At 37.2% G+C, this 22460-nt stretch overlaps 1 protein-coding gene across 2 annotated transcripts in view; it reads right to left on the bottom strand.

Moving 5' to 3' along the window:
• Positions 1 to 22460, bottom strand: part of NCOR1 (nuclear receptor corepressor 1) — a 74109-nt gene that overhangs the window by 24892 nt on the left and 26757 nt on the right. For both annotated transcript variants that reach the window (XM_050909165.1, XM_050909164.1), the window contains 14 exons: positions 21345 to 21411; positions 20162 to 20334; positions 19618 to 19708; positions 18900 to 19078; positions 18370 to 18424; positions 17464 to 17565; positions 10134 to 10264; positions 9407 to 9624; positions 7657 to 7719; positions 6835 to 6974; positions 5972 to 6098; positions 3970 to 4525; positions 1831 to 1960; positions 1327 to 1522 (listed from right to left, as the gene is read on the bottom strand). In XM_050909165.1, coding sequence (XP_050765122.1) covers positions 1327 to 1522; positions 1831 to 1960; positions 3970 to 4525; positions 5972 to 6098; positions 6835 to 6974; positions 7657 to 7719; positions 9407 to 9624; positions 10134 to 10264; positions 17464 to 17565; positions 18370 to 18424; positions 18900 to 19078; positions 19618 to 19708; positions 20162 to 20334; positions 21345 to 21411 — 2228 coding nt within the window. The remainder of the gene's footprint in view (positions 1 to 1326; positions 1523 to 1830; positions 1961 to 3969; positions 4526 to 5971; positions 6099 to 6834; positions 6975 to 7656; positions 7720 to 9406; positions 9625 to 10133; positions 10265 to 17463; positions 17566 to 18369; positions 18425 to 18899; positions 19079 to 19617; positions 19709 to 20161; positions 20335 to 21344; positions 21412 to 22460) is intronic.

Genomic DNA, 22460 nt, shown 5'->3' on the forward strand with positions numbered 1-22460 from the left:
TTCTCACTATTTTAACAGCCAAAAACATGGTTATGTTTCTTTCATTTTACTTAGGTAAAAGTAATTAAAGTGAAGCCTTTTCATAACATAATTTAAAATTGTCATGCATACTAAATACAGAATACTTGAGTTTCAAAGAACATGGTAGTTTATGTTGCTAATACTGTGGAGACAACAGAAACAACACACAAGAATATGAAATCTAAAAATGCAGAATTATGCAACTGTGATGATATCTCTAACATTGTAACATTCAGCACATTAATCTCACTCGGTTTATTTCCCTGTTACAATGTACAGTTTGTGGACCTATTCCTTTTCTAGTAAAGAAAGCTGAGGTAGAAGTTACACACTTAGTACAGAACTGGGCCTCCCATAGGATATGCTTTTCTTGCACAAAAAAAAAAGCAATCTTCTGCTAAGCTGTTTGTAATTTGCAAGCTGTTGACTGAATGAAAATAATTTCAGTTCAAAGAATGAAAATATAGCCAATATACACAGAGAGAAAGCATAATATGAATGTCTAATGAAAGCTAATAAATGCATCCTTTGGCTCTCACACAGCAATGTGGACGATGTAACATATACACTGTCCATCTGAGTCACTTTCCTGTAACCAGCAACAGTAACAGATACGTCCTTATTTAGTCACCCTGACAGGTTCTGCGAGCAGTTTTAGCCTTGTTCTGTACTGAAGATCACACTAAGAGTCACGTTCAGGAACCACAGGTCCAGATTGCAGAGTTCAGTTCAAACCCTGCCTCCAAGTACCCTCTATATATACAAAAGCAACCAACCATCATATTCCCAAGAGAAAGAACCTTTCACACAGCCCTTCTGTGGACAGACAGGCTAGAGTATGACAGTTCTACTAAACTTTCCTGCCTTACTCCAGGGCTCAATGTCCATTTATGTACTCCAGCGCAGCAAAACATTCCTTTTAATTGTGCTCATACTCCTTTAGCAATTCTCTCCCATCTTCACCTTAAGCTTCGGAAAGGGGTTCCCCCAGAATACACAGTTATCTGGGTCCTCTCACCTGCACGCCTAACCCTTCTGAATCTCTCTCTGTAGGAACAACTCATTTTTGGATTTCACCCAAATGGAGCCAGTTTTTCTGCCCTATCTAAAGGGGCTACAAGGTAGTTCTCCAACACTGTAACTGCAGCAGGATCTCTATAGTAGACAGGTTCCTTCAATCAAGTACCACCAGAAAGCAACAGTTAATTATCAGTACACTAAACCTTCATTCTTAAATGAGGCAGCAGTGTAACACATGGACATAAAATGCAGGGTTATTTCCATGACAGATGTGAAAACGCCTACCTTCCCACTCAACATTAGGGCTCTTGGAAGTGCCACAAGGGCTTACAGCACTTCGATACTCCATATCCAGCTGCTCTTGCCTCTGGCGTTGCTCCTCCAGCAGCGCTGACTCATGCATTGCTTTAATGTGCCGTTGATACAGCGCATAACCACTCACTGGTGTTCCAACAGGAACAGTACAGGGACTGCAAGAAACCTACAAGGACGGGAAGGTATTAACATCAGGTACATTAATACAGGTACTTACTAAAGTAACTACCTTGCTCAACGCCTCCACTGCAGTGGCTGTAGTCTATCTATGAGTGTTTCAAATGCTCCACACCTGTTTTTCAGCTATTGTTTGTGTATTTGTTTATACTTAACTTACTTTCCCTCTCAAAAGCATGATAACAAAGCAAATGATACATTTCTTCATTTGTTTCACAATTTTTTGCCACTTTAGTATTGTGACTAGTTTTAGGGACAACAGATACTCCTTCAAATGTCACTTAAAACACCCCATACCATAGGTGGTATGACAGCAGCTCGGTGGTGAAGCTGTTGCAGGTCCATCTGCCCTTGCTTTATCGTGGATGACACCAGTATTGACCCAGTGGGATTTAACAGTGAGGGCTTTGACTCCCTGCTGAAGATACTGGAAAGAGAGACAGAAAGAAGGGAAAAATATCACCAAAAAGACCAAGATTAAACATCTCAAAAACTTTACAGGCAAAAGTATGCCTCTCCACTTCAAAAAACCAACACATTTAGCACACTGGACAAATAGCTGAAAAATCAGAATCATGTTGTGTTTTGTCCCACAGCACATCCAGTAGAATAGGCAACAGATGTGCTGTATTTTTATAATACACAGAAATACCAAAAGAAGTGTTCAGAATCTCCAATACCAGAAATTTATGTATGCAGTTTCTATATGCACAGTACTGCAAGAATGCAACCTTCTTTATAAAGAATTCTTTGAAAAAAATAGATAGGAACCACTAGACATATTTAGTCCACAAGAAATAAACAATAGCATACAACAGACTACTTTCACACGGAGGGCTAATATATTTGTGAAGTGGAAAGATGATGTCTGAAGAGGTAAGAGAGTGCAGAAACACCATCATCTGCACTCTTCCAAAGACCACACGCAGAACAATGACACTGGATACTTTTGACATTTAACATCTATCCTTGGTACTGCGTGTATATTAAGACCACTGAGAGGGAGGGGGATTGGCTCCGATGCTACGCTATGGTTACACAGGAATCGCACCAACAGAACACTAAAAAGACTTCAAGTATCATCAGTTGTGTCAGCCATCCCCCAAAAGATAAATGGTTCCAAAGACGTGCAGCGTTGTCCATTTAAAGCCCTATATACTCATGTGGGTTGTCCACAGCATTTAGGGCCAAGCTCCCAGGAACTAGGAAGTCTGCATGAAGACATTGTACACTTTGGAGAAAGAGGTCATCCATTTCTCAGGACACTTGCCCGTTAATTTACGGACTCTTAACTGGTAAGAGTGAGAAATACTTCCACTATTCTATTATTAATAGCCTTCAAGAGATTCAGTTCTACTGACTGATATAACATGGTTCAATGACAGTAACTGGGTATAGGACTCCAGAGGTTATACAAGCAAATAAACATGAAATGTTAAAAGGTAACTAAAATATCTATAATTTATGCCCCTAGATTTTTTTTTTTTTTTTTTAAAGCAAGTTTCATCTCCTACTAAAAGATATATTCAGGCTGTTTTCCCAGTCAAATTCAAGGAGTTCTGGATGCATTCTACTAAACTGAGTATGTGCGAGCAAGAATCAATTAAAACTCTGTCTCCAAATTTATGGCTCTACATTCAAACAGTTTTTCACTAAAGGGAATGGAGAGCCCGTGTACCATCCCACACTAACCAATCGGACTATAAAAAATAATCCAAATCTACTTCTGAATGTGCAGATTTGTTCATAAGTATTGTGTAAAAGCAACAAACTAACAAAACCAAACCAAAGCAAAGAACTTCAGTACAGATCCAGTTACACAATCACTGTTGAGTTTCTTAGTGGATAGATGGGGGTATTTACAAAATTCCGCACATTATTACTTAATGTTTTTTAGTTGGTCACCGGTTTTTAAATAGCTGTATATCAAAAAATCCTGCAGCAGCAAGATCTTCCCCTCCCCACCACAAGTACCGCAGAGCTACTTATCATGGAAACTCATGCTAGGAGCATCTTGAATCTCTTTTCTTGCTTTGGCAAATTTTCATTGTTTCAGTAAGCTGCTGTCCTTTCCAGAGGATTGTTTAACACAATTCCCATTCTCTGAACAGATCCCAAATGGTTTGATTTCCCTCATTCTCTAGCTTTCCAGGTAGTTGTGCTAGGTTGCTACCTACCTAATCAGTCTATCACCATGGAATTTTGCCTTACCCTGCCTTAAAAGGCCCTTCTTTTGGCTTTTCATCAAAATTTTAAATCAACATTTCCCTCTGTTGCACTTCCAGCAAAGACTCTTTAGAAATTCTTTCCCCAGTAGAAACTCATAACAAAAATGTTGCTACTCATGACAGGTTTTGGATCACTGTTAAGTAAAACCACTTTTTAAAACAACTTCCTAAAGATGGCAATATTTGAACACTAAACAATTAAACTCACCCTTGTCTGTCAGGTTCTCCATCAACTTCCTCATCAGCACTACAGGTGGCACTCGAATCATTATCTGAATGGGATTCTTGTCTTGCTGTATTAACTTGCTGTGACAGACTATAGTCCATTTCCTCTGGTTCTGACTTTTCCTTGGGTTTCTCCATCTCTCTCTCTTTGGTATCACTCTCTATTTTCACTTGAATATTCTCTGGTAGCCTCATTTCAGTCTCTACAGGTTCTACTTTGGTATGCACTGGAAGAGTAATCACAGGCTTAGCTTCAACTGGATGGCTTCTACTGTCAACCTCCATAGGCTCTTCTGCCTCATTATTTATTTCTTCCTTAACCTGTGGCTCAGGGTTCTGACTTTCAGCTGTTGATACACTTTGGGCTGTTAAGGAGGGAGATGTGCTGGTTGCAGGTTTAATGGCAGATTCTTGTTCTGCTGTCGCCTCAGTGGTTACTTTCGAAGCAGCACTTTCAGATGGAGTTTCTTCACTTGGTTTAGCAGGTTCTGCTGGAGTTGGAGATGGAGCACTTTCTGTATCAGAACTATTCTCAGCACCTGGGGGGGGGAAAAAAACAACAAAAAACTTTTGGCATAAAGGTTCAACATTAACGAAATCTAACTAGCCTTCGACGAACTGCTTCTTTAGAATAATCAAATACATGTCTGCTGTCCCAAAACACAAGACAATTGACCTGAAGAATTGACTCACAAAGGGAGAGTAACCAAAAATCAGCAGATAGAGGTTAAGAAGGGAGACTGGAATTACAGAAATAAGACTACTTAGCTAGCTCTGACCTTACAGTCAGCCAGCCATGTAAACTCTTGTGCATATGTCACAGACTTGGTACTTCCATATGTGGTGCAGCTTTATTACAAGATTAGAGTCAACATTCACAGTACCTAAGGTACAGCTTTAATGACTTAAATTAACATGTTTTAGAGGCATCACTGGCAGAAATTGCAAAACACTGATTTTGCATGAAAATCTGTCACATTTTATAGACATACTGACTTGCAATTCTTGCTGTTAGTTAACAGTTCTAGTTTACTTCCTTTGTGAATCACCACTGTTTTCTTGAAAATGTCATCTTTGCTCTGTGAAAGGTGTAAACAGCATCAACAACCAGATACCAATTATAGAAGGGTACTGATTTTTGCAGTAATGAACCTTCCTCCTCTTCTTAGCCTAGTTCATGAACTCCATTATATTATAAATAGCTTTTAGATAAATAAAAACATTTATGAAAAACTATGGCAACACTTAGAACATAGATGTTACATTCAAGTCTTATCTTCTGATAAGAATCTTCATTCCTCAGAACCACATCAATATTTTAACAATGTTTGTTAAACAAATGGATGCATCAATTTTAACCCACCCATCCGTAAAACAAGTAATTAACTTTGACTTATTATAGAAATGGACAATATGCTGAATTACACACACACACTGCAGCTTAAAAAATACCAACAACTAAAACCAAAATCCCCAACACTTAGCCATATTCTCTCATTCACCGTTTATAAAGGGTATTGCTTACAGCTCTACAAAAGGCTGGCCAAGACTGACTGATGTTGCATGCCTATAATTATTAGCAGTTGCAACCAACAAATTAAAAAAAAACAACAAAAAAACCCCACAAAAACCCCACCACTTAAATTTGTCTGTCTGAAGCTTTACTGAGACTATCAACTAGCAAAGGTTACATATCTTTGATTCAACTTGTTTCAACATGCACAAATTTTTTGATCAGGTGCTGTCTGATTACCCTCTATATGACAGCATAGCCAAAGCATCTCAAAATACTAAGCAATAACGTCTTAAGGCTGCTCAATACTAAAAACGTTTTTTCCCCTCCAGTGAGTTCCGATTGCTAAAATCCAACTGAAACATAGTATTTGAGCACTACATTATGAAGTGGAACACAGCTTTCTGAGCATATAATTGGCACAAAACATAGGTCCCTTTCTGTGCACAAGTTTCTTTCCCAGAAAAGTTACCTTCACTGTCCTCTGGATTCTCTTCTTCATTAGATGCTTCAATATCTTCATCCTCCTGAGCTGATACAGTCGAAGCTACACTCTCACACTGCGATACATCTCGCTCCTCACGGGGCCTTCGCGAAGACTGATAAAGACACGGCATTTACATTGTACTGAAAATTTGCAAGTATTATTTCCTTTTACATGCATTCTCATTTATCAATCTGAGGTTGAAATGAGAGACAGAGAATGTCTATTTAGCACACAATCATTCACAAGGGCACACTCTTTCAACTTCAGGCCAGCTTTTGCTGCTCCTGATCAAAAATAAGTTTGGGAACAAACCACTGTCTCAAGATACATTTCGGGGACAGCAGAATTACTGCAGCAAACACAGACATTGATGCTCTTCAGTGAGAGAAGACAAGGATAACAATGCAGTTTAGAGGATTCCAACACTCAGGATTTACTTTAGATGCCCCAAAACTTTCAGTTCCTGGTCTTCTACCAATTCTCTTGCTCCATTTTGTAAGGTTAGTGCTTATTGTGTTTCAAGGTAACTGTTCTACAGCAATGACCTGAACTTCTATAGTTGCTGGTGTACTGCTGAGGAACGTGGTTTTCAGAGCACTAAAGAATTCTTCAGGCTTGAGTGTTCTATCTGATAGAAAATTTTCTATTGCATTTTAAAGCAAGAAGTGATTAGTATCACAGGTCAGTGAGCATCAGCCACCTTTTCTGGGAGATTTGTCACAACACAGAAACAAGTAGAAAAGGAAAACAAGTGGCGATTGCAAAACAGTCTTAGTGAAGTGTGATGAATGACTTCAGAGAGACGTCAAGATTTCCCCTGCAAAATATTCAGTACCCACTGCACTTACCTTCTGTTTGTGCTGTTGGAGGAGGCTGTCCAGATTGTGTCTCCTTTTATAGTTGAAGTAGAAATTCTTACACTGAGCTTCACTTTTTGTCCCAACCATTTTGGCAATTGCTGCCCAGTTTCGTCCATGTTCCACTAGGCCTGTTCAAACACAAAATAACCAATATTTACTACAATAAATAATTCAGCTATTCAAACCTAAATAAATGGAACAACAATGCCTATGGGAAGGTAAGATACAGAAGTACTGCTGCCCTTAAAAGAACTCACTATGACAATGTATTTGATAACTACTTATGGGGCGAAAAAAAGCTGTGTAAACCTCAATGTCTGCTTATGAAGCCCTCAAACTTAACTCTCTGCTGTTGTTAATATGTAACACCTCTGCTAAAATATTGATTTTATGCATAAAATTTACAGGTATCTGCCAAATGAATAGACAAGTTATAAACTACATTAGCTTTCCTATGAAAATAATGTCTTATACAAAAGGAATTTTTGTTACTTACAAACACATTACTTTGAAAATTTACACGACATGCACACCTTCACATCTGTTTCACAGACTTCCATGGACCCGGTACAACATCAAACAGTTCTAAGTAGCCCACATGAAAAAAGTCACTGTGAGTCTCAAAAAACTGATTTTGTCTGTTAAAGATGTTTGCTTTTTTTTTTTTTTTAGAAAAAAACAGCAGCAAATTTCAAATTATTCATTCACCGTAGTGTTGCAAAAAAAATCACATCACTCGTATTCAGTAAATTATTGTAATTTTGTAAATACAAGTATTCAGAAGTAAGTCAAAAGCTTTACAAGGTTTACCTTTCTTAGCAACTTCCATTTCTTCTTCTGTCCAGCGGGATGTCTCCACAGGCTCTGCAGAAGCTGAAAGAGAAACAAAGACACTGATCAGAGAAAAGACCAGGATTCACTATTATGGTGCCAATCATGCATCCCATAGTCAACTAATCTATTTACATTAAGGCTTGTTCAAGTCACTTGGGAAAGCTGTTCTTGTCAGTGGGAAGTAGTCAATCTCCATTAAACCACATCAGATATATAGTAGGAACCACCACAACTGTTCAAAACTATTCTGCCTACAAAACTATGATTAATTATCTGTCAAGGAAGACTTGTAAGTAACTTAGATGTATTTATCACTAAAATTTTATTTAAACCGTCAATAATTACCATCAACTACTAAAAGCAGTGATCCAACATGCTATAAGCTATTTCCATCTTAATTCACTGACTGCTGTGGAAAGGACTGAAATGGTTATTTATGGGTTAGTGGGTATCAAGAAGTCTACTATTCTTGTATTCACTGAGTCTCCTACTGGACAAACAGAGAAAAATAAAAGAAAACAAAAAACCAGTAAGTAAAAACAAGCAGGAAACTAAGTATGATTCAATGCAGAATACTTTTCATTTACTTGTCTGGATTTGATATCATTCTGTTTAAATTTCTGAAGGGCACTAAGCTGCAACAGCCTCCATTTCCTTTTCATAAAATCTGCCATTATGCACAGCATGCAACATGGACCCTTCAACAACTTCCATTAACAAACAATAAAAGTAGGACACTATAAAGTATCTGATCCACTGAAAAGCTATTTTGGATTTTCCAGAAAACTCTGCAAAAATGGTTTAAAAAAACCAAACAAAAGCAAAAACCACTATTGCCTTAGTCTAGCTGCTGACAAAAGCCCACCATATCAACTGAGCAAGAATGTCTATCACAATCTCTGATGTTCACAGTTAAACGAGAACTAATTTGCCCACTTACTGTGTTCTTTAGGATACGCAGTGTATCTGAGCAACAAAAGAGTTGTTACAAATTCTAGAATAGCAGCTGCCTGTAACTACCCCCCAGCTGAAGAGCTAGGAGCAACAAACTTTGCCACAGTAGAGCACTGCAAGAAAAAAAAAACCCCTGCCTGACATCCTGGATAATTATTTACTAGCCACAAGATATTCCGTCTGCTAGTATTTCTGCACCACCACGAATTATGTCAGCCTTTTCAGAAATGCAGTCAGAGGTAGCATAGTCTTTTTTCACCATATGTGCCAAGAAAGTAACATTTTATTTTACAGAAGTCTCTTGCCATCTAACTCAGAAACAACAACAACAAAAACAACTTGCTAGGATCTATTTCAGATTATGAAACTCCCTAAAGTACTCAAATATCAGGCCTACTTATTTAACAATAACCTCTGTGAGCTACAGCCTGTAAGTCAATCTGTGTCAAAGGCATTTGGATCTCTACAGATCCATCATTAACCCTGCAAAGAGAGAGAACAGTTATCACAGAAAGGCTGAACTGCCTTTTTTTTCCCCACATGGTTCTAACAGAGTCATCTGATTACACATACACTATTCATGAAGTTACACTCGTGAAGTTCAACAGTACCACACAGTCACAAAATTATAAGCAGGCCTAAGAATAAAGATGTAATACTAAATAAAAAGCCGGGGGGGGGGAAGTGCACTGCATGCACAGAAAACAGCCTTCTGTCAGTGAAGAGCCTGACAACCAGATGGGTCCCCGAGTGTCCTATAAATGCTACTCACAAGGTTCTGGTGGGGGTGGAAGAGGCGGTGGTGGTTCTTCAGTGGCTGCAGCTGCAGCAGCGTTTGCTTGTGCAGCTTCATTTGTCATTGATCTGGTGATTCTGCCCTTACGACGACCTTGACTATTGGCAGTTTTTCGGCCCCTAGGAGTGGCCTGCTCCCTTTCCTCTGTTTCCTCTGGTGCAACTTCAGTTTTGTCCTTTTCTTTGGTATTCTCTCTGGGAGTAGTTAAAATACAATTCAGTCACATTCAGATAGCCACTATGGGCAGATATTCCTGAATATCAATGTAAAAAAAAAAACCCAAAACCAAACAAACCACAAACACAACTCCACAACCCCAAAAGACGCCTTTAGTGAAACAGAATTCACTTACTGCCCACAATTTAGAGTTGCTAGAGAATAACATAGATACATGATATTATCAACTTCAAAGAAAATATGAACACTGTGATAGAACATTGGGAAAAAACCCAAACCAACAAGATATGAAAATTATTACGTGTGCAAAAAAAATAGTTCCATGGCTTTTTCCACCAGTCTGATTAGTTCAGCATGACAGAGAAACTGATATGTCCAAAAAAATTGTTTAATGCACAAAACCTAACCTAAATAGGAACAGTTTTCAGTCCAGATTTCACTGTCAGCCTAATGCGAATCCTGTTCTGATCTTTGCAAAAAACTGCAATCTAGGGTGAATTAATGCATTTTCAGTACATATACTTACTTAGATTCCTCCTTCTCATCCTTTTCCTCCTCATCTTTCTTCTCCTCCTCTTTTTTCTCTGCTTTTTCTGCTTTTTCCTCTTCTACTTTTTCTTCTACCTTTTCTTCTTGAGAAGGACGAGCAATTTGTTGCTGAAATGAAATGAGATTTACATATTATAACAACTTGATCACACAAAGGTGCAGCAATTTATACTCAGAGCAGCACAAACACTGATGCTGCTTTACCTCCCACTTGATAATATGTTAAGTTACAGTCACCGCACACCAGTCAACATAACAGTAAAATGCCTCTGCCAAAAACTGTAACACCTAACTGCACCCTGAAATCATAACAAACATGATGTTCCAGGCATTACCTCCCAGACTTCAGAAGTCCCCTTTGCAAAAGAATGTGCAGTTTCTATATATTAGCTGTATATCCTCCATACCTCTCAATTTATTTTCTCTCATGTTTCTTCTGGTCAGCTGCCCCATTCAGATATGGTATTTTGTCTTATAAATTCCATGGAGCTACAGGCTTCTTTTGCAGTGTGAGCACAGAGGTGATAATATACACGTACATGTGTCAACAAATACATGTGCTGTTGTATGCCACACTAAAAATGAACAGCTACGTTTAAAAAGTGCTTAGAGAGGTGTCCTGGTTTCGGCTGGGACAGAGTTAATTTTCTTCCTAGTAGCTGGTATGGTGTTATGGTTTGGATTTAGTATGAGAACAATGTTGATAACACACTGATGTTTTCAGTTGTTGCTAAGTAGTGTCTATACTAAGTCAAGGATTTATCAGCTTCTCATGCCCAGCCAGCAAGAAGGCTGGAGGGGCACAAGAAGTTGGGAGGGGACACAGCCAGGACAGCTGACCCAAACTGGCCAAAGGAATATTCTATACCATATGGCATCATGCCCAGTATATAAACTGGGGGGAGTTGGCCGGGAGGGGCGGATCACTGCTCGGGAACTAACTGGGCATCAGTCAGCGAGCAGTGAGGAATTGCATTGCGCATCACTTGTTTTGTATATTCTAATTCTTTTATTATTATGATTGTAATTTTATTACTATCATCATCACCACTATTATTATTTTCTTCCTTTCTGTCCTATTAAACTGTCTTTATCTCAGCCCATGAGTTTTACTTTTTTTTTTGATTCTCTCCCCCATTGCCCTGGGTGGGGGGAGTGAGCAAGCGGCTGCGTGGTGCTTAGTTGTTGGCTGGGGTTAAACCACGACAAGAGGTCTGACCAACATCTTGCATAGTAATGGTGTTGCTCCTCTCAAATTTTATTTTTAACGTTGTCCATTTTAAAATAGTGAAACACGATAGCTTACAACTTGGAAGCAGAAGATCTTGTAGCATGAAAATTACAGCCAACTCTACAGCCTTCTCAAAACTGTCGTTAGTAATTAAGAAATATAATTGTTCAAAAAATTGGGTCAGGAATTTTAGACTTACATTTCCAGTGAATTTACAGAAGGAAAACTACAGCCTAGAATTTTTTTTTTTTTTTAACTATAGTCTTTATTCAGATGATAGTTTTACAAGCACATTAAGCACTGACAAATGACAAAGTAATTACCACTACCCGTTATTATCCTAAGGAAAACAGCACAAAATACTATTTACGCATTCCCTGTTAAGGGACTTTCGCTTATCTTTCAAAGCAATCCAGATGACTACCATGTGCAAGGGTATCTCCTTTTAGAAAGCACATAAATGTGATTTAAACTTCCCAGAAGATACACTCTGCTTCAAACAGGAATTAATGGAAGAAATTTCTGTTACTTAATGTGATCACACAGAATTACCAGCATGGTCCCTTACAGCTGCTTTAAAAAAAAAAAAAAAAAAAAAAAGTAGGAAAAATTCTGTGGCATTGTTTTTGCTATTCCTTATCACACACACAAAAAAAATAGCCTTGGTATTCCCTGTCTGACTTCGCTGTTAGAGGTGGCCTAACATTAGACAAGCCAAATATCCTGTGATGTTTTAAGAAAGCATTAGAAAAATGACACTGCTCATACTTGGGGTGGGAAAAAAAGTATTCGGAAAGATCTATTGAATGTGGCTACAGAAAAGATTTCCTTAAGTTTCAGTGTTGTTATCCTCCCTAAATACATTTAGGAGCCTAAATATTGCTTTTTGCCATCACAATGATATATCTGCACATGGCCAAAACATCTTGCTTTCCAACACTGCCGCATTTCTATGTCCATAGCTCGCCTGCAAATTCCTTCCTCTCCAGGCTCAAATACCAAGCAGTAGTTGGCTGCCACTAAATAAACCATGTAACCCACTCCCCAAATTCCCAGAACCCTTACATGAAGCAAACAGCAAATGAATGAATTCTCCTGACGGGCCTCAAAAGCCAGGAACCTGCATCAAGCATCTAGAACTTAATCCATATTGCCCATTCACACTGAATAGTATCTGTAACAAGGTGATCTGAGTGCCCCCGAAAAATCCAAGCCTTCTGTACTAGGCACCATACAACAAGAATGAGAAAAGAAAGCCTGAGGCTGCAGGCAAGGTTATAGTGGGCAGGACTCCAGTTAAAGGCAAGGGGAGAGGGAGGAGGAAGAAAGAGCGCTCCTCCTCCTCTCTGAAAATATGTAAGTTTATTTAAAATGCATAATTACAGTTTAAATTCTGCCTTAAATATGTTTTCGTAAGAAACTATGGAACATAAGAGAGGGCAGGTAGTCAGATATGGCCACACAGAGGGAACCATTCACAGGAGTTTACACTGAAGGGGCTTGAGTGGGTTAAACAAACCACCTCCCTCAATCATCAATCGAGTCACCCATTCACAAGAACTGCACTACCCAGACGCTCTCCACTCAAATTTGGTGTGTGCAGAACCAACTTGTTCCTTACTGGGCATTAGACTTTGCAAGTCAACTTCAAAAAGCAAAATACATGTAATATTTATATAAAGCTACCTTTCAAACAAATACCGAAAGTACACCTGGCAATTTATGGAAAGACAAGGACAGAGAACTACAAGATTGCTGTCCTAGGACTTCACTAACTCAGATTTTACAGTCCACTGAAAAATTCCTCAAAATAGGCTTTTCTTTTTCACAGAGGAACCAACTTTCCTATAAGTGTAGCAGCAGGTGTCACTGTTTCACTAACAAAACTGAGGCTGGAAATAGTCACAAAAAGGACTTGTTTTTGACATTTTAATAATGTGAACTGGAGCAGAAACCCCAAACACTAACCACTATCATCTTGTTGCAAATTATTAGCATTGAAGATGCTGGCATTACTTGGTTATGCAAAAACTTCCTTCAAGCAAGATGTCAGAGACATGCTAAAATAAATTATTTCCATTGTGCTAGACAGATTGGCCTCAAAAGCAAGGAGTTAAGAACTGCATTTTCAGAAGAAAAGAAAAGAAAAAAAAATTCTATATTTTACATATAATCTATTTGCAAAACAGTTGCTGAAAATCCTCTGTTCTTTTTGCCAGGCTAACTTAACATCACACTTTGTAAATAACAGGGTTCTCTATTTCACAGTGAATTTATTTAACATGCATAATCAATAGGTCAAGTGCAGGTTAAACACAAACCTTAAAACAGTTGAAGCCTCGGTCCGCGACGTACCTGCACATTCATCTGTTGATCAAAACTTTTACTATCCAGGCAAGGGGACGGGCTTTAACTCAGGGGACGATTCAAAAGGACAAAAACCACACCAGCACCAACATCACACAGCTCTTTAGCAGAGGCTGCCTAACCCAGCAACGTGTTTATTCCAGGAAATGGTGTCATTCTGCCACTTAAGCTGCCTCCAGCAGAGTTGCCCATCTCACATACAACCTTCTAATCTCACCGGAGTCACCAGAGGTAATCCCCACTGAGCTCGGCTTGATTGGCCGTCACAGACATACAGCAAATTTCTGTCTAGTCAGATCACTGGACTGTACCACCTGCTGCAAAGGCACATGGCTTGATCCACAGACATGCATTTCTGCTGACCAGGCAGCTAGACCACAGAAACACACCCCTTCCCGACTACTGCTTTGCTACCACATTTCAATGAAAAACTTTTCTCACAGAGAACCTCCTTTCAATGAGTTATTTAAGGAATTCTCTACAATCGATGCGAAAGCATCGTATAGCCGTGCTTTCTTCCAATACTATGTTAAAAACTTGCTCTTCATTTGAAAAGTCACATTTGGTTTAAGATGCACTTGTTTAGTTGCCTCTGTGAGCATTCTGGAACAGTTTAGGTAGCATTTTATAAAAAGTCCTTTCTAGACCTATTTGAGGACAAAAATATATCAGAATTTCATAAGCCTTACATCTCTTAACTTGACATGCCTTAATCTAGCATTCAGCTTCTCTAAAGTAAAAGCCCCCACGCTGAAACTTGAGTCAAGTTGTACTCACTACATTCTCTGAAGGATTTCAACATCATTATCATGATTAATATCTTCTCCACTGCAATATTCCACTTGCTTGCCTTCTAATTTACAAAAATATATGAACTATTAAGAGTTTAAGCTGAAGCACCTGTTATTGGTATAAGCACATCTTGGAGCACATCATAAATCTTACACAACTTGTGTTTGCCAATCAGCAAGGAAGTTTCAGGTTGCTACTCAGAGAGATGAAAAATATCAGCTTCAAACAAAGCTGGGGCGTGGGAGGGAGAAGGGGGATGAATTACATTCTGCAACCGTAAGATAGAAGTTCTGGCAAGCAAGGCAGTTCAACACTCTCAAGTTCTTTTTTACTAGCTGTTATAGATGTTGCTAATTAATCATTAATAAAATTAAGATATACAAATACGATTTTTGGTACCATGTAATTCCTTACTACAGCGTTACTAAACACGCTAACTACAATACTTCTGAAATTAAACTTCCAGAAATGGTAAAATTGCCCATTTAGAATGCTTAGAGTATTTCCTTGATTGAGTTTGCAAGTATATCTCAACATTCTTCAGATCTATAAAGCCTGACACTTATCTGCATCCTTAAGAGAGCACACATTAAGCCTGTCTAGCAGTCACCCAAAGTTTAGTGATCTGCTGTAGTACTTAATGTGGATCAGCAACCAGCAATTAAGACCTACAACTCTGCTAAAATTCAAAGAGCAAGTAATTTGAGTTGAACGAACAACGACAGCAGGTTCAGTGTTCCCACTCACGTATTTAGTTATTCCCATATAAATCAGTATTCACAGGAGCAGTTACAAAGTCAGGCAGAGCACCTTGGGTTTCCTTTTATAGTGAGCTAAGTTCACAAATCTATGCCCTTGTGTACAGGATGGTAATTAAAATCTGTCTAGTTTATATGCATTATCCAAGGAAAGCAAACAATTTATGGATTGAGAAATCCATCCAAATTTTGAATTCTACCAGTTCCAGTATTCTAAAGTTTACCAATGTTGAAAGACATTTAAATATACAGTTATGATCTTCTGAATATCTCAAAACTTAGTTACACTGCATTACAGCTTGAGCCAGTTCTGTCTCCTCACCTCTTAGAACAGCTGCAGAAGAACAGCATACAGCAAAGACACTGCTCAACATGTGTATACTTACTATGATCACACCAATCTCATTTTATAATGGAATATGAAACTGAGCCACTTAAAAAGTGGCAGCATTATCTGTGTTTAGTGTCCATAGAAATTGTCTACATTTTGGACAATCTCATTTATTTCCATCTTTGTATTTGCCATACATCCATACTTTAATCGGAAGCTTTCACGATCACTAGTCACACAACAATACACTTTTCCTATTAAAAAGCATTATTAGGCTTAGAAAGTCTTTACAGAAATTCTGGCAAAATACAGGTTATTTCCAGTATTTTCTCCCATCACAGCAGTTCACAATTAGTCAGAGTAGAAGCTCTAACTAAATCCTGTGCATAATGAAAATTACCTCATCCCAAGCAATACATAATTTGTGGGGTACAGACAAGTCTTCTGTGATATGATCTCTTCTCTTAGAACACCAGACCATCACTGAAAAGGTTGAAGTACAACAGCACCATAGAAGCACAACACAATGACTGTTTCTAGTGAACAGGATCAACTTATTAGCTGAAGCTGTTTGCAGCAATTTTCTTTTATACAAAAAACACATTTACTGGGACTCACAGAAAACTTACATTATTTGAAAAGAGGATTCACATATCCTGAAGTGTAATATTTACTTAATTTGCTATTTTGCAGTTCAGTACAGATTTGTGCAGTCACAATACCTAAAAGTCTCAACAATTTTCTCTTTAGTATCACTGCTGAGATATGACTAAATCAAATAACCCACAACTCTTCAGATTTTAAGGTCTGCAGATTTCTAAAACTCTGAATTTGAGAGGACCCTCCCCTCCTGCCTCCATCAAGCTTCAGTTCCAACAAAGCACTGGGTATTTCTTCAGCACATTGTACCTATACCGGTTTCCAGCTCTTAAATTCATTTTAAGGATACACACTCAAAATACCCGCAGGCTTCGTTGTTACATCTAATACTCTGTTCATGTGCTTTATTTCGTATATGACCTTCTTTCCTAACCTTGTCACTGACATATCTTTCATTCTAGTACTTCCTAAATACCTGATAGATGCAAGGGGAAATCAGAATGGGAAGAGCAGGGAACATGTTCAGTGAATACACAGCACTCCTCCTGCTTTCTTTATTAAAAAGTCTAAAGTTTTTTAATTTTTGTCTTTGTTTTCCAATATCCACATTTACCCTGGTAGCCTAGCAAACGTATTTATATGCTTTTTGTACATAACATGCTGTTCTTTTCCCCTCCAAAGACTTCCAAAGCTTCCAAAAGAACACTTCCTGAATCAGCAGAAATTTTTATTTGCATGCATTAAATTGGTCTCTTTCTTCTTGCTATGAAGTTCCAGTTTGACTTTGAGCCTGACCACCAAATAAAGGTCACTATTAATTTCTGCTTTTTGACAAACATTGACATTATGAAGTGATTATATATTTTCCACTGCAAGTCACATGCAAAACCTAATTTCTCTTGGCTCCAACATAGGATTTAATGACAGATTCAACTTCAATCTCTATGGCAGAGTCCTCAAATAAAATGAATTGTCATATTAAAAAAAAAAAGTCACAAATGTGTAAAGGAAGAAGATATTCCACAGAATTAAAAACAAACTAACCAAGAGCACCCTTGAGGTTAGGATTACTTAAATTTAAAAAGGGGAAAAATGCAGTAAAGGAAAAATAATTATTTTTCCTTCTTGCTGCCCCCCCCCAATATACTTGCTATATCAGATAGTAAGACAGTTGTAAATATGAAACAATAAAATAACAATATCCAAGTGATGAATAAGTTTAAGATACCTGGTTTCTTCCTCTGCGTTTACCATAATTCCTTCGCACAAGGGCTTTATAATTTTCATTTTTCTTGGTCAAATAATAATATAATACACAGTCAGGAACATTCTAAAGTGAAAAAGCAAAAAAAAAAATTAGGTTTTACTCCTATAAAAAAATACGTGTTTAGTATTTAATGTCTCTCAACACTTAAACTATTCAGCCCCTAGACTAAAATAAAACTCTATTAGATTTGTTTGCTCAGCAGGAAAGTGAATTCACACACAAATATAACAATATAACTACACATAAAATTACAGTGCTAAACACAAGTCTCATGTATTTATAATATCCCTCAGCTACTTGTCTGCATGATTTAATCTATACTAAACAATTTGCAAGTCTGAAAGCTTCTATTTATCATAAAGCCATATGTATTCAAGATTCTGTTTTAAGTCTTAACAAATCCTAACTCTCCTTTACTTCTTTTATCAGTTCTGCAAAATCAGTTCTAAAGACTAAAATTAGTTCTAAAGACTAATTCAGCCAGCAGTAGGATCCCACTGACTTGAAAGGTGGTGGCAAGATTTCTTGGAGTTAGCACAGTGGCTCAGCACAGCCAATTATGTCCTTATCAAAGCAGTGAGATAGTTAAAGAAGCTTACCTGCTTCAAAAAGAAAATAAGATCAAAACTAAATGAAGTGCTGTTTTCTTTTATTGTTGTCAATAGTGTCACTTCACTAACTTTTGTTAGATGCTTGCACGCACTGATTGTGTTACTGATCAAGTATTATAATATTCTGTCAAAGCAGTAACTTTTTTTGGACTTAAATTTTTTTCCAGGAAGAGAAAATGATGCTGGGATAAATGACTTACATTTGGAAAGTTAGGGATCCCACCCTAGGCTCTACTTATATTTAAAAAGGTCTTACCTTTCGTTCCAGGTAGGAAGCAATTAGACCAAAGTTCTTGGGATGTTGGACAAACCTTTTATAAATCAGAAATTATTTAAGTTTAACAACATAATTCATGATCAAATAAGCAAAGCAGTCTTCCAAACAATCTGTTCCATCAGCAAGCCTTTGATTTACACAACTGAAATTAGTTTAAAAAGCCCAGTTATCCAATTGTGCAAATTTTGAACTAAGCACTTAAAATTAGCTATTAGCTGATATAATGAGATCATATACCTACTCTTCTCATTTTAATCTTATCATGGAACTAAAGTACTTTTGAGAGAATCTCTTATCTAAGGACTAAATGCATGTGAGCCTACTCAGTTGAAAAATAAGTGGAGAAGTCTAAAACTTTTGCAATGTTTCATTCATCCAACTAAGAACATTATCAAATATTATTGCACAAAAGCTTCAGTATTCCTGATTTAACAGATGTTTACTTTGGGGTTAGGTATTTAACTGTCATCTGCAATGTAATAAAAATAAAAGATAAGAAAGCCCATTACTTTTCCTTAAAAATCTCTTTCTCATGGTCGGTCCAGACATTCATGAACTGTCTGTCTTTATAAACTTTCATGGGATCCTCCATCAGACCATTCATATTAATAAACTTCACTCGTCTTTGTTCTGCATCAAACATCATGGGAGGAATGACAGAGAGCTGACGCATTTGTTTTTCATTATTCTACAGGCAAAGAATAAAAGAAAAAGTAAAGAATACAAAAAGTTGCTACTAATGTTTACAGTTCTTGAATTACACAACTCTTTAAAGCTCCACCACAGTATACATTCACAGTTAGTTTGAAACTTCTTTTTGTCTACTTCTTAACTCTTCTAGAAGTTGTCACTATCCCAATGAACATTTACAGTCAGCTAAAAGAAATAGTGTCGCAAATGATGAAAAACTAAAATGGTGCAGGGTTTCAGAAAGGAAGAGTTTTCACATGTTTGTTAGAGCTGTAGAAAACTAGGTTGTAGCAAGCCTGCAATGAACACCGACACATGAGAAAAACCTAGGACACATACAATTAGGAAGCGTAACCCTTAAAAGAAAACTATTTGTAAGACCTGTTTCAAGCCAAACTTCACAGATTCTCTCAAACCAGCTCAAAAAGGTTTCTCTTATCAAAAAATAAATGCTCTGAAAGAGACCTTTCACTGCCAATAAAAGGATATTGAGTCATTCGCTGTGCTTCTATAGCACAGTACAGACAATAGCCTCACCTCCTGCTCAGAAAGTCCATCAATGATTTCAGAAATCTCATGTTCACTTCTAGCAATAGTTGCTGAAAGTCCAGCCCCTCTTTGACCAACTCTAGAATTAGGGGAAAACAGAAGTAGTAAGGATAAAGTGGAAAACAGCTATATTTTCAGATTTTGTACACAACAACGACAACCTTCAAAATTCCTTAAAATACAGTTACCAGTCCCCTAAATTAGTTAGGACTGTTCTTTCTTAAGTAGTCTCAGAGTACAAACTCTGTTCATGTACTACAATTTCAAACAACTGCTCAGTTTTACAGGTGAGTTTGCAAAGCTCAGCAAGAAGGGTATGCTTGAGTCAACATCAAAAAAGGAGTGTTACCACTGATTCCATTGCAAGTAGGTGTTTTTGATACATTAATATGCTTCTACTGAGTATAAGAAATGTTCATCAGTGGCACAGAAATCATACTTTTAATTAGTACAACTGATACACTGTGAAAGACAGTTTATTTTTTTATTTTTTAAAAGAAAAAAGCGCACATTACCAAATCCATGGTAATACCTTTGGAATCGTTCTTGCTGTTCTCTTTGCTTCCGGATTTCTGGAAATTGTTTTTCATAGTACTCTCTTGTTTTGCTCTCCTTAGCTTTCCTGCGTGGATTATTTTCTATCCTGTCAACTTTTTTCTCCCATGCCTCCATCAGCTGATCGTAACGTTGACAGATTTTCTGTTCCTGTTAAATTCCAAAAGTAAACCTTGAACTAAACAAAAATACACTAAGTGATCAGTACACATGACATGGGCAGGCTCCTGGAATGAACAGACATATTTTTCCTGCTCTAGTGGCTTCCATTTTGAAGACGACATATACCCAATTTTTAGCAGAGAGAAGGCGAGGATGTGGATATAAAAATGTAGATTTTGAATATTACACACTATTTCTTTGCTTTACGCATCACAATGGTATTTGGTAACTGTTATTACTGCCTTCCAGAAATCTCACACCTTCTGGTACCAGGCTTTTAATTAGTGGAATTTGTTTAATTTTTATTTATCTTAAATTTTTAATTAACAGAATGGGGCTGGAATAATTGCAGCATGTCCTCAATCTCAGCAATACGCAGGGAGCTGCTCCTACATAAAAAAAAACTAGGACCGTAAGAAGAAAAATACTTCATTACATTTTCATGGTGGAATCTTCCGATTTGATGTATAACCTTCTGCTATTCTTAAGAATAAAAATGATCTTTCAGACACCACCCAAAAGAGCTTTTTGACTTTGTATGCCACTTGCTACAACAGCATGCAAGAGAAAGCATTAAGTCAATTAATACCGGTATCCAACATACACAAGTCTGATTAAAAATGCTATCAGACTTCAAAAATCGGAGATCTGCTCCATTTTCTTTCAGATACTATAGCTACTATACAAGAAAAGAAGTTCAGAGAGAGGCCAGGCATGACAGTGAAAGATTTTCACTGGGCCTCTTTCATTCATACTCTTTAAGAAAAGGAAAGAAAAAAAGCTTTTTCCTTATTGTACTTTAGATGGTTTTCAGTCAAATAATCAACAAACCACAGTTACAAACCTGCAGTTTATTTTCCAATAAATCAACAGGATTTTAGCTTAAGATCTTATTTTTCTAATCAACAGGATTTACATGACACATTTGGGAATGCAACTCAAGGATCCAGACAGAAAACCAACCACGTGTTCTTTTTACAAAAACATGGTAGTATTACCCGTTGTTTTCTTGCATGGTTTCTTCTTTTAAAGAATAGTATTAGCTTTTTCCTCATCACCTGGTTTCTGGAAAACAAGAGTAGAGAAAAACCGTGAACTACATAAGAATCAAGCACTTCAAAACTACTCAAAAAAGCCCATATAGATGCCAGATCGTTATTACGAAAAAGATTTTCAGGGGTAGAAAACAGATGGAAAATATCTGATGAAACAATCAGCTAACTAATACTGTATTTTACCAGAGAGAAGATTCTTGAAGATGGCTGGAATAAGCAATTGAGACACAAAAGCTTCCAATTTCAAGCTAGGTGCTCTCCTTTGCCACAAGAGAGATAATATGCTAAAATGAGTAAATTTGGCTTAAGATATTATGCGTTGGGGAAAAATAAAATATCTTCGTAATTCAGCTCTAAGGATAGGAGTTTTACAATATATTACTCAAAAAATAAGTATTCTGGAACTGCTATACAGCTACATTTGAAGGAGTGGAGCAAGAATTACTTTTTTTAAGAGAAGTTTTTAAAGGACAGCCATCTGTAGGATTTTTTTCTGTACTTACAAAATATTATAAAATGGTAGTAAAAGTTATAGCACTTAGTAATAGGCATGTAATGCACTATGCATTTCTTCACACTTGAAACAGACAATTTATTTCTTCTTTTGTAAAAACTAGTAGTACAGAAATTGGTTATGAATAAACAAATCTTATGAAGAGAGCAATGTTCTTCAACAAATTTGAACTGGGATAATCATGCCAGAGCAGTAAAGTTTGTCTCAAAAACACCAGTATTTGAGTTTCAAAGTGAGACATGAAAGTGAATATTTTCTTCCCAGTTACCATCCTAGAGAAGCCATGAAAAGGCCTTGGTCTTCATAGTTACAATAGAGTGGGATTTCCTCAAAGAGGATTTGCAAGAAATACGCACTTTTGTGACAGTTAAAATTCAGCAATTATTTTCACCGAAGTCTAGTAGCAATACATATTTTCAAAATAAGCTGATTTTTGCTGCAATGGAGTGATCACTATTTTGGTATTTTATAACATTGCTACAGAGTGAAATCAATATTGGTTTGACATAGACAGGTAAAAACTAAGATTTTGTTCTACGTTATGA

This window comes from Gymnogyps californianus, chromosome 20 (assembly GCF_018139145.2).
Source record: "Gymnogyps californianus isolate 813 chromosome 20, ASM1813914v2, whole genome shotgun sequence".
In the NCBI taxonomy this organism is placed as follows: domain Eukaryota; kingdom Metazoa; phylum Chordata; class Aves; order Accipitriformes; family Cathartidae; genus Gymnogyps; species Gymnogyps californianus.